Source organism: Hyla sarda, chromosome 5 (assembly GCF_029499605.1).
Source record: "Hyla sarda isolate aHylSar1 chromosome 5, aHylSar1.hap1, whole genome shotgun sequence".
Classification (NCBI taxonomy): domain Eukaryota; kingdom Metazoa; phylum Chordata; class Amphibia; order Anura; family Hylidae; genus Hyla; species Hyla sarda.
This window is the reverse complement of record NC_079193.1, coordinates 43,687,055-43,700,432: the sequence shown is the minus strand read 5'-3', so window position 1 is coordinate 43,700,432 and position 13,378 is coordinate 43,687,055. Positions and strand designations below refer to the sequence as shown.

The 13,378-nt window shown below is 37.7% G+C and overlaps 1 protein-coding gene across 1 annotated transcript in view; it reads right to left on the bottom strand.

The window, feature by feature from the left end:
- The window catches only part of BAMBI (BMP and activin membrane bound inhibitor), a 7,099-nt gene extending 6,094 nt beyond the window's left edge, over positions 1-1,005 (bottom strand). The window contains exon 1 of the mRNA XM_056518364.1: positions 692-1,005. Coding sequence (XP_056374339.1) covers positions 692-767 — 76 coding nt within the window. The 5' untranslated portion in view covers positions 768-1,005. The remainder of the gene's footprint in view (positions 1-691) is intronic.
- Positions 1,006-13,378: the final 12,373 nt, after the last annotated feature.

Genomic DNA, 13,378 nt, shown 5'->3' with positions numbered 1-13,378 from the left:
TTCCCTATGAGGCAGTAGTATCCTAACTGTAGACTTCCAGATGTTGCAAAACTACAACTCCCTGCATGCCTTTGGTGACAGCTGGAGGTCCACAGTTTGGAGACCACTGCTATAAAGCAATGTTTTCCACACAGTGTGCCTCCAGCTGTTGCAAAACGGCAATTCCCAGCATGTCTAGTCAGCCGAAGGCTTGGAGTTGTAGTTTTACAACAGCTGGAGGCACACTGGTTCAGAGGGAGACAGTTCCATAAGTGAAACATAGGTAGGGGCTCAGCATCTTCAATTTACCCTTCTGTTAGGGTATGTTCACACAGGACAGAAATGCTGCAGAATAGCTGTAAGCTTAAGATTAACATGGAAAACGTTGTAAACAAATCTGCATGATTTTTAGTCTGATGTGAACATACCCCAACAGAAGTGTGAGCTGAAGCCACTACTCGTTTTAAGGTTTTTAAAAGAAGAAATCCCGTAGACGTAGCGACATCTAGTGGCGGCTGTTATAGGAAACACATATTAGCTTCTAGCTACAAATTCACAACTTGTACGGAACCTTTCAATGTTGAAAGACTACAACTCCCATTATGCCCAGACAGCAGAACACATTGGGGATGTGTGACAATATGCATGAGTTGTGCTGGGACTAGTAGTTCTTCAGGTATAGAACCATAGCATTTGCAGCCACTGTACGTACCTTTAGTGAGTAGTATGGCCATAGCACAGAGCTCCAGTTGTAGCCAGATGGAGATCAGGCTAGCTTGGCGATCCATTTACAAGCCCCAGTCCTCCCAGGCGCCGCACCGCACGTCTTCAAGGTGTTGTGGAAAGAGTCACCATCCAACACAGCGCAACATGCAGAAAGCCCCCAAAAGGTAAAAGCCAAAGCCCCTCCAGCCACCAGCCTCCCCGGCTCCACAACACAGCGATAATCCAAGGTATAAAATGTAATAATCCAGCGGTACCGCGACCCGCACCGCACTGAGCGCACAGCAGCCCGCACTGGGCTTTAGAACGCTGCCCCGGGAGCTCCGCGCGCTCGGCCACGCCCCCCGCGCTCGCCCATTGGCTGCGAGCTCGAAGGACACGCCCAGATGCGCTGGGGTCACGGTTTGGCTGGGGGACCGAGCTGTCAATCACTGGGCTTCACCTCAGGGCAAAACTTCAGTAGTCAGTCAGGAACTGTACACTGTACCGAACCCTCTGCTACATAATCACAGGGAAAAGCATTACTGCCTATAGTAATACTAATGATCACATCCATAATAGTAATAGTATTCCTAATAATGTATATAGCAGTATACAACTATCACTCATCAGGGAACTACTACCATCCATAGCAGTGCTCCTGTAATAATATCCTCTGCTCATAATATAGTAATGCTACCAGTACTTCTTATATTGTAGTATTGTCACTATTGCTTGTATTCATAATAATGTATATAGCAGTATACAACTATCACTCATCAGGGAACTACTACTATCCATAGCAGTGCTACTGTAATAATATCCTCTGCTCATAATATAGTAATACCAGTACTTCTTATATTGTAGTATTGTCACTATTACTTGTATTCCTAATAATGTATATAGCAGTATACAACTATCACTCATCAGGGAACTACTACTATCCATAGCAGTGCTCCTGTAATAATATCCTCTGCTCATAATATACTAATGCTACCAGTACTTCTTATATTGTAGTATTGTCACTATTACTTGTATTCCTAATAATGTATATAGCAGTATACAACTATCACTCATCAGGGAACTACTACCATCCATAGCAGTGCTCCTGTAATAATATCCTCTGCTCATAATATAGTAATACCAGTACTTCTTATATTGTAGTATTGTCACTATTACTTGTATTCCTAATAATGTATATAGCAGTATACAACTATCACTCATCAGGGAACTACTACTATCCATAGCAGTGCTCCTGTAATAATATCCTCTGCTCATAATATAGTAATACCAGTACTTCTTATATTGTAGTATTGTCACTATTACTTGTATTCCTAATAATGTATATAGCAGTATACAACTATCACTCATCAGGGAACTACTACCATCCATAGCAGTGCTCCTGTAATAATATCCTCTGCTCATAATATAGTAATACCAGTACTTCTTATATTGTAGTATTGTCACTATTACTTGTATTCCTAATAATGTATATAGCAGTATACAACTATCACTCATCAGGGAACTACTACTATCCATAGCAGTGCTCCTGTAATAATATCCTCTGCTCATAATATACTAATGCTACCAGTACTTCTTATATTGTAGTATTGTCACTATTACTTGTATTCCTAATAATGTATATAGCAGTATACAACTATCACTCATCAGGGAACTACTACCATCCATAGCAGTGCTCCTGTAATAATATCCTCTGCTCATAATATACTAATGCTACCAGTACTTCTTATATTGTAGTATTGTCACTATTACTTGTATTCCTAATAATGTATATAGCAGTATACAACTATCACTCATCAGGGAACTACTACTATCCATAGCAGTGCTCCTGTAATAATATCCTCTGCTCATAATATACTAATGCTACCAGTACTTCTTATATTGTAGTATTGTCACTATTACTTGTATTCCTAATAATGTATATAGCAGTATACAACTATCACTCATCAGGGAACTACTACTATCCATAGCAGTGCTCCTGTAATAATATCCTCTGCTCATAATATACTAATGCTACCAGTACTTCTTATATTGTAGTATTGTCACTATTACTTGTATTCATAATAATGTATATAGCAGTATACAACTATCACTCATCAGGGAACTACTACCATCCATAGCAGTGCTCCTGTAATAATATCCTCTGCTCATAATATAGTAATACCAGTACTTCTTATATTGTAGTATTGTCACTATTGCTTGTATTCATAATAATGCTAATACTAATTGAATTAGTAATAATAATAATCTATAACAACAATAGTACTAATTCTATTATATTAATTGCTATTTATACATTTATAATACGGATGATACTAATGCTACTAATACTACTACTACTACTACTACTACTACTACTACTACTACTACTACTACTAATAATAATAATAAATACAGTAGTAGAATAGGCAAAAGCATCACTAGTACTTCTACTACTACTACTACTACTACTACTACTACTAATAATAATAATAATAATAATACTAACAAATACAGTAGTTGAATAAGCAAAAGCATCACTTGTACTTCTACTACTACTACTACTACTACTACTACTAATAATAATAATAATAATAATAATAAATATTTACAGTAGTAGAACAGGCAAAAGCATCACTTGTACTACTACTACTACTACTAATAATAATGATAATAATAATAAATATTTACAGTAGTAGAATAGGCAAATGCATCACTTTTACTTCTACTACTACTACTACTACTTCTACTACTACTACTACTACTACTACTACTACTACTACTAATAATAATAATAATAATAATAAATACTTACAGTAGTAGAATAGGCAAAAGCATCACTTGTACTACTACTACTACTAATAATAATAAATACTTACAGTAGTAGAATAGGCAAAAGCATCACTTGTACTACTACTACTACTAATAATAATAAATACTTACAGTAGTAGAATAGGCAAAAGCATCACTAGTACTTCTACTACTACTAATAATAATAAATACTTACAGTAGTAGAATAGGCAAAAGCATCACTTGTACTTCTACTACTACTAAAAATAATAATAATAAATATCTACAGTGGTAAAATTAGCAAAAGCATCATAATAATAAGGCTACCACGACTACTAATACTACTACTACCACCACTATGTATACTCATACCACTAATAATCATAGATATACTAGCATTAGTACTACTGCTAGTAATATCATTAATAACACCAACAATATTACAACCACTTATATGCCTACTACTAGTAATACTCATATTAATAATGTTACTCATGCTATAAAAACAATATAGTACTTATATTACTTCTGCAAGTATTAATAATCACATTCAGTACTAGTACTACTGATTATTGTATCCTTACTACTAGTAGTAGTGTTACTAATCACATACATTACAGTGATCCCTCAACTTCCAATGGCCTCAACATACAATAGTTTCAACATACAATGGTCTTTTCTGGACCATTGTAAGTTTAAACCAGACTCAACATACAATGTACAGACAGTCCAGATCTGTGAAACGTGTCAATGGCTGGAAGAACCGACCAATCAGAATGGGCATTCACTGGTAAAACCCCAGTATTACTGACGTGTATGCACTGACTGGTGTCTGGTAGTGCCCCCTACAGTACAGGGAAGTATTACATGTTCTGTACTCTTTACCTGTACCAGGGTTAGCTGCTCCTTTGGACACCAGGTGAGGGCGGCTCCATTACTATTTTTAGGACATTGCGTGTTCTGTACAGGACCCCGAAGAAGCTCCTGTGCTCTACATAGACCAGCATTTCCCAAGCAGGGTGCCCCCAGCTGTTGCAAAACTACAACTCCCAGCATGCCCGGACAGCCTTTTGGCTGTCCGGGCATGCTGGGAGTTGTAGTTTTGCAACAGCTGGAGGCTCTTTGCTTGGGAAACACTGACACAGACAGTGATTTAACGCTCCCAGCAGCTATTTCCTACTTTTATATGTAAGGATTTGCTTTCTCTATATTAGTTATCTACTTATTTTTCTTTAATTCTCACTTTTTCCTATTTTTGGATGACATTTTGGTGCCTTTAGAACCAATTACCAGATTTCCATAGAGTTCTGGTCTCAACATACAATGGTTTCAACATACAATGGTCGTCCCAGAACCAATTAATATTGTAACTTGAGGGACCACTGTATAGTTCTAATGGTTATAACAATTTAGCACTAATAATGCTGCCTGGCACTGCTCATACTAATACTAGCAATATAATGTCCATAGGCTCCATAGTAATACCAAATATAACGTCACTAATAATAACAATGTATATTAATAGTATTATGAGTGATATTTCATAATACTAGCAATGCCTCATATAAGAGCACTCTGATGTGTGTACATCCCATACATCCAGCCCCATTGGGTTACAGACCCCAGCCCTGCAGTGGTAGAGGGGTATAGCGCCCTCTTATGACTTATACAGTGTATTATTACAGAGATGCTGCATTATATCTACCCCCTCTCCCAGGCTTAGTATACAGTATACATTACACTGCCCCAGCTGCTCAGCCCTGAGGTGTTTGTATTGTTACACTGTGATCCAATGTTTCCTGCACAGTCCTCAGTGATAATGTATAAGAAATCTAGAAGGCTACAGGGATCTCCTCCTGGTACCATGTGCAGCACAGAATCCAGTATAACCTATCATACAGGTATCACGTTTATTACCAATGCATTCATATAGAGATGGCGAAGCAATATTACAGCATGTGTATATAGTAGTGACAGCACTGCAGGCGATACAGCAGGATATATAGGTGTATACAGCAGAGTATCAGCAGTGTATGCAGAGGCAGAGCATGCAGCAGGGTATAAAGGTGTATAGATCAGTGTATATATAGGTGTATACAGCAGTGTTTATAGGTGTATAGAGCAGGGTATATAGGTGTATACAGCAGGGTATATAGGTGTATACAGCAGGGTATATAGGTGTCTAGAGCAGGGTATCAAGGTGTATACAGCAGGGTATATAAGTGTATAGATCAATATATATAGTTGTATACAGCAGGGTATATAGGTGTATAGAGAAGGGTATATAGGTGTATAGATCAATATATATAGGTGTATACAGCAGCGCATATAGGTGTATAGAGCAGGTTATATAGGTGTATACAGCAGTGTATATAAGGTGTATAGAGCAGGGTATATAGGTGTATAGAGCAGGGTATATATGAATATAGAGTAGGGTATATAGGTGTATACAGCAGTGTATATAGGTGTATAGAGCAGGGTATCTAGGTGTATAGAGCAGGGTATATAGATGTATAGAGCAGGGTATATAGGTGTATACAGCAGGGTATATAGGTGTATAGAGCAGGGTATATAGGTGTATAGAGCAGGGTATATAGGTGTATAGAGCAGGGTATATAGGAGTATAGAGTAGGGTATATAGGTGTATACAGCAGTGTATCTAGGTGTATAGAGCAGGGTATCTAGGTGTATAGAGGAGGGTATATAGGTGTACACAGCAGTATATATAGGTGTATAGAGCAGAGTATCATCAGTGTGATCACAGGCAGAGTATGCAGCAGGGTATATAGGTGTATACAGCAGGGTATATAGGTGTATACAGCAGAGTATCAGCAGTGTGATCACAGGCAGAGTATACAGCAAGGTATATAGGTGTATACAGGAGGGTATATAGGTGTATACAGCAGGGTATATAGGTGTATACAGCAGGGTATCAGCAGCGTGATCACAGGCAGAGTATACAGCAGGGTATATAGGTGTATACAGCAGGGTATATAGGTATATACAGCAGGGTATATAGGTGTATACAGCAGGGTATCAGCAGTGTGATCACAGGCAGAGTATGCAGCAGGGTATATAGGTGTATACAGCAGGGTATATAGGTGTATAGAGCAGGGTATATAGGTGTATACAGCAGTATATATAGGTGTATAGAGCAGGGTATATAGGTGTATACAGCAGTGTATATAGGTGTATAGAGCAGGGTATATAGGTGTATACAGCAGTATATATAGGTGTATACAGCAGTATATATAGGTGTATACAGCAGAGTATCAGCAGTGTGATCACAGGTAGAGTATGCAGCAGGGTATATAGGTGTATACAGCAGTATATATAGGTGTATACAGCAGGGTATCAGCAGTGTGATCACAGGCAGAGTATGCAGCAGGGTATATAGGTGTATACAGCAGGGTATATAGGTGTATACAGCAGAGTATCAGCAGTGTGATCACAGGCAGAGTATGCAGCAGGGTATATAGGTGTATACAGCAGGGTATATAGGTGTATACAGCAGGGTATATAGGTGTATACAGCAGAGTATCAGCAGTGTGATCACAGGCAGAGTATGCAGCAGGGTATATAGGTGTATACAGGAGGGTATATAGGTGTATACAGCAGGGTATATAGGTGTATACAGCAGAGTATCAGCAGTGTGATCACAGGCAGAGTATGCAGCAGGGTATATAGGTGTATACAGTAGAGTATACAGCAGGGTATATAGGTGTATACAGCAGAGTATGCAGCAGGGTATATAGGTGTATACAGTAGAGTATGCAGCAGTATATATAGGTGTATACAGCAGAGTATGCAGCAGGGTATATAGGTGTATACAGTAGAGTATGCAGCAGTATATATAGGTGTATACAGCAGAGTATGCAGCAGGGTATATAGGTGTATGCAGCAGTATATATAGGTGTATACAGCAGAGTATCATCAGTGTGATCACAGGCAGAGTATGCAGCAGGGTATATAGGTGTATACAGCAGGGTATATAGGTGTATACAGCAGAGTATGCAGCAGGGTATATAGGTGTATACAGCAGGGTATATAGGTGTATACAGCAGAGTATGCAGCAGGGTATATAGGTGTATACAGCAGAGTATATAGGTGTATACAGCAGAGTATCAGCAGTGTGATCACAGGCAGAGTATGCAGCAGGGTATATAGGTGTATACAGGAGGGTATATAGGTGTATACAGCAGGGTATATAGGTGTATACAGCAGAGTATCAGCAGTGTGATCACAGGCAGAGTATGCAGCAGGGTATATAGGTGTATACAGCAGGGTATATAGGTGTATACAGCAGAGTATGCAGCAGGGTATATAGGTGTATACAGCAGAGTATATAGGTGTATACAGCAGAGTATCAGCAGTGTGATCACAGGCAGAGTATGCAGCAGGGTATATAGGTGTATACAGCAGAGTATGCAGCAGGGTATGTAGGTGTATACAGCAGAGTATGCAGCAGGGTATATAGGTGTATACAGTAGAGTATGCAGCAGTATATATAGGTGTATACAGCAGAGTATGCAGCAGGGTATATAGGTGTATGCAGCAGTATATATAGGTGTATACAGCAGAGTATGCAGCAGGGTATATAGGTGTATACAGCAGAGTATGCAGCAGGGTATATAGGTGTATACAGCAGTATATATAGGTGTATACAGCAGTATATATAGGTGTATACAGCAGAGTATCAGCAGTGTGATCACAGGTAGAGTATGCAGCAGGGTATATAGGTGTATACAGCAGTATATATAGGTGTATACAGCAGGGTATCAGCAGTGTGATCACAGGCAGAGTATGCAGCAGGGTATATAGGTGTATACAGCAGGGTATATAGGTGTATACAGCAGAGTATCAGCAGTGTGATCACAGGCAGAGTATGCAGCAGGGTATATAGGTGTATACAGCAGGGTATATAGGTGTATACAGCAGGGTATATAGGTGTATACAGCAGAGTATCAGCAGTGTGATCACAGGCAGAGTATGCAGCAGGGTATATAGGTGTATACAGGAGGGTATATAGGTGTATACAGCAGGGTATATAGGTGTATACAGCAGAGTATCAGCAGTGTGATCACAGGCAGAGTATGCAGCAGGGTATATAGGTGTATACAGTAGAGTATACAGCAGGGTATATAGGTGTATACAGCAGAGTATGCAGCAGGGTATATAGGTGTATACAGTAGAGTATGCAGCAGTATATATAGGTGTATACAGCAGAGTATGCAGCAGGGTATATAGGTGTATACAGTAGAGTATGCAGCAGTATATATAGGTGTATACAGCAGAGTATGCAGCAGGGTATATAGGTGTATGCAGCAGTATATATAGGTGTATACAGCAGAGTATCATCAGTGTGATCACAGGCAGAGTATGCAGCAGGGTATATAGGTGTATACAGCAGGGTATATAGGTGTATACAGCAGAGTATGCAGCAGGGTATATAGGTGTATACAGCAGGGTATATAGGTGTATACAGCAGAGTATGCAGCAGGGTATATAGGTGTATACAGCAGAGTATATAGGTGTATACAGCAGAGTATCAGCAGTGTGATCACAGGCAGAGTATGCAGCAGGGTATATAGGTGTATACAGGAGGGTATATAGGTGTATACAGCAGGGTATATAGGTGTATACAGCAGAGTATCAGCAGTGTGATCACAGGCAGAGTATGCAGCAGGGTATATAGGTGTATACAGCAGGGTATATAGGTGTATACAGCAGAGTATGCAGCAGGGTATATAGGTGTTTACAGCAGAGTATATAGGTGTATACAGCAGAGTATCAGCAGTGTGATCACAGGCAGAGTATGCAGCAGGGTATATAGGTGTATACAGCAGAGTATGCAGCAGGGTATGTAGGTGTATACAGCAGAGTATGCAGCAGGGTATATAGGTGTATACAGTAGAGTATGCAGCAGTATATATAGGTGTATACAGCAGAGTATGCAGCAGGGTATATAGGTGTATGCAGCAGTATATATAGGTGTATACAGCAGAGTATGCAGCAGGGTATATAGGTGTATACAGCAGAGTATGCAGCAGGGTATATAGGTGTATACAGCAGTATATATAGGTGTATACAGCAGTATATATAGGTGTATACAGCAGAGTATCAGCAGTGTGATCACAGGTAGAGTATGCAGCAGGGTATATAGGTGTATACAGCAGTATATATAGGTGTATACAGCAGGGTATCAGCAGTGTGATCACAGGCAGAGTATGCAGCAGGGTATATAGGTGTATACAGCAGGGTATATAGGTGTATACAGCAGAGTATCAGCAGTGTGATCACAGGCAGAGTATGCAGCAGGGTATATAGGTGTATACAGCAGGGTATATAGGTGTATACAGCAGGGTATATAGGTGTATACAGCAGAGTATCAGCAGTGTGATCACAGGCAGAGTATGCAGCAGGGTATATAGGTGTATACAGTAGAGTATGCAGCAGTATATATAGGTGTATACAGCAGAGTATGCAGCAGGGTATATAGGTGTATGTAGCAGTATATATAGGTGTATACAGCAGAGTATGCAGCAGGGTATATAGGTGTATACAGCAGAGTATGCAGCAGGGTATATAGGTGTATACAGCAGAGTATGCAGCAGGACTGGATGGGGCAGACGGTTATAGTAAAATTAGCAATCCAAAAACTCCATGGCGCCACCGAGGCGACACAGACAGAGGCTGACACTCAATTATCCCCAACAATAGCAGCATGCTGATCAATATCACAGACAGGCTGATCTCTGCTGATATGCTAATCTCCCCAGCCCCAGCCATCAAACGGGAGGGGGGCAGACTGGCTTCTTTTACTTTCTACCCTGAAAGGGTTAAGTGAGTTTACAAAACAGAGGAAAAAAACAAACTCTTTACTGTGTGAGGTGAATGGTCCCCAGCACTGCAGCCTGTCATTTACATGGAGACAGGAAGAGACTGTATATAGGAGAGGGGCCCCAATGTGCCATGTCCTTCACATCAGACTGCTAATATGCTCATCACAGGGGAGGAAATGCTTTGTAGTCCTCACCTCTTCTGCTTTCATTTTATGAGATTTTTGCATTTGTCAGGTACATTTTATAATACACACAGACAAAAAGATCCCAAACCAGTGTTTCCTATCCAGGGTGCCTCCAGCTGTTGCAAAACAACTTCCTGTATGCCTGCTATATCCCTGTTATATCTATATCAGTGTTTCCCAACCAGGGTACCTTCAGATGTTGCAAAACTACAACTCTCAGCATGCCCGGACAGCCTTCGGCTGTCCGGGCATGCTGGGAGTTGTAGTTTTGCAACAGCTGGAGGCACCCTGGTTGGGAAACTGTACACCATACACACACACACCTATATTCAATATTTATGCAATACCAGAATGTCTGTCTGCAAATATCAATATACTGTATACAAGAATGATAACAGCAACAGGTTCCTTAATTTTTCCATTAACCAATTAAGTTATATTGATGGACATAAGACTATAAACACAACCAATGTTACATAATACAATTTCTCACACCCATAAATTAGGGATCCATTAGATGAAGCAACTTTTTAAAGCACCAGCAAATAATGGGTTAATATTTATTTATTATAAGTAGTCGTAATAATAATAATAATAATAATGTCATATTATTGTTATTATTATTATCATGATTGTTGATATTAAAATAACAAAACATGTTAACCCATCATTTGCTGGTACTTTAAAAAGTTCCTTAATCTAATGAAGCCCTTATTATTCAAAGGTATTATTATTATTATTATTATTATTAATAATAATAATATTATCATTATTATTGTCATTATAATAGTCATATTATTATTATTAATAATAATAATAATAATATTATAATTATTGTCAGTATAATAGTCATATTATTATTATTAATAGTAATAATAATAATAATATTAAAAATAAATGTTAATCCATCTTCTGTTGGTTCTTTAAAAATTGCTTCATCTAATGGAGCCCTTATTCATAGGTACTATAATAATAATAATAATAATTATTATTATTATTATTAATAATAATAATAATAATAATATTATCATTATTATTATTGTCAGCATAATAGTCATATTATTATTAATAATAGTAATAATATTACAAATACATGTTAATCCATCTTCTGTTGGTGCTTTAGAAAGTTGCCTCATCTAATGGAGCCCTTATTCATAGGTATTATTAATTATTATTATTATTAATATTATCATTATTCTTGTCAGTATAATAGTAATATTATTATTAATAATAATCATCATAATAATATTAAAAATAAATGTTAATTCATCTTTTGTGGTTTGCTTTAAAAAGTTGTTTCATCTAATGGAGCCCTTATTCATAGGTATTATTATTATTATTATTGTCAGTATAATAGTCATATTATTATTATTATTATTATTATTATTAATAGTAATAATAATAATAATATTAAAAATAAATGTTAATCCATCTTCTGTTGGTGCTTTAAAAAAGTTGCCTCATCTAATGGAGCCCTTATTCATAGGTGTTATTAATTATTATTATTATTATTATTATTATTAATATTATTATTGTCAGTATAATAGTGATATTATTATTAATAATCATAATAATATTACAAATAAATGTTAATCCATCTTCTGTTGGTGCTTTAAAAAGTTGCTTCATCTAATTGAGCCCTTATTCATAGGTATTATTAATTATTATTATCATTAGTACTATTGTCGATAATGATAATAGTCATAATATTATTGTTATCATTATGATTATTTTCAGTAATAAAAATAGTCATATAATAATAATAATAATAATAAAAAAAATGATAATGATAATAATTACAACAAATTAACCCATCATTTGCTGGTGCTTTAAAAAGTTTCTTAATTTAATGGAGATTATGCATACATGAATGTTTACATTTATTTACTTTATTTTTTATTTTTTATAATTTATTATTCCTCTCTATAGAAAAACATAAAAGTTGGAGTGCAATGGAGATTTTACCGATTCTCTGCCCACATTAGATCACATTTACCAAGACTGATCATTTTTTATATACCAGTGTAAATAAGAAGATCATTGGAATGATCTGCACCAAGTTTATAATAGGTGTATACCTCTTAATAAATTTGGTGCAAATCTATAAGGCCAGGTTTCCACTTGGTATTTTTTCTGGCAGTTTTTGGATATCTGCCACTGCAGTATTTGAGCAGAAGTGGATCCATAAGGGAGGAGAAGTGTAAGTACTTCCTTTATATGTCCTATTCCTTTTGAATACACTTCTGGCTTTCGCTTAAATACTGCAGGTGCAGTTTTCCAAAAACTGCCAGAAAAAAACCCAAGTGGAAACCTAGCCTGAAGCTATTTATATGAGTGTATAAAATACAAACAGATCTCCCAAAATTTTAGCATGTGCTGCAGATTGTAACCGCTCACTGAAGTCTATGGCTGGAGTAAACGTGTCCATTTTACAGCTGTGAGTCCTGGGCTGACCGTGTTTCTGATGACCCAAACTGACACCTGTCACCAGACCCAAGATCAGGACGGGACTTGTATCCGCAATACGGACGCGTAGACGCATTTTGTAATACACCCTTGTGAATCCAGTCTAAGAAGAGGGATTTCATCTGTATTAGATCATGTGACTCAAGGATTTCTACTGAAAAGTTGGGGGGGGGGGGGGGGGTTGGGGGAACCGCCGATATTATATACACATTTCTTTTTTTCTCTGTTGTTTTTTCTCATAGGAGTCTATGAGGAAGAAATACCAAAATATTATGACAGAACACCGTGCGCCTAAAAATGGCACAAGGGGGTGAAAAAATGTCAATTGACTCCCATCTAACATCTGGTTGCAGTATTTTTGATCCCAGAAAACACCCTACTGCAAGTATGGCGTTTGACTGATATTTTAGATCT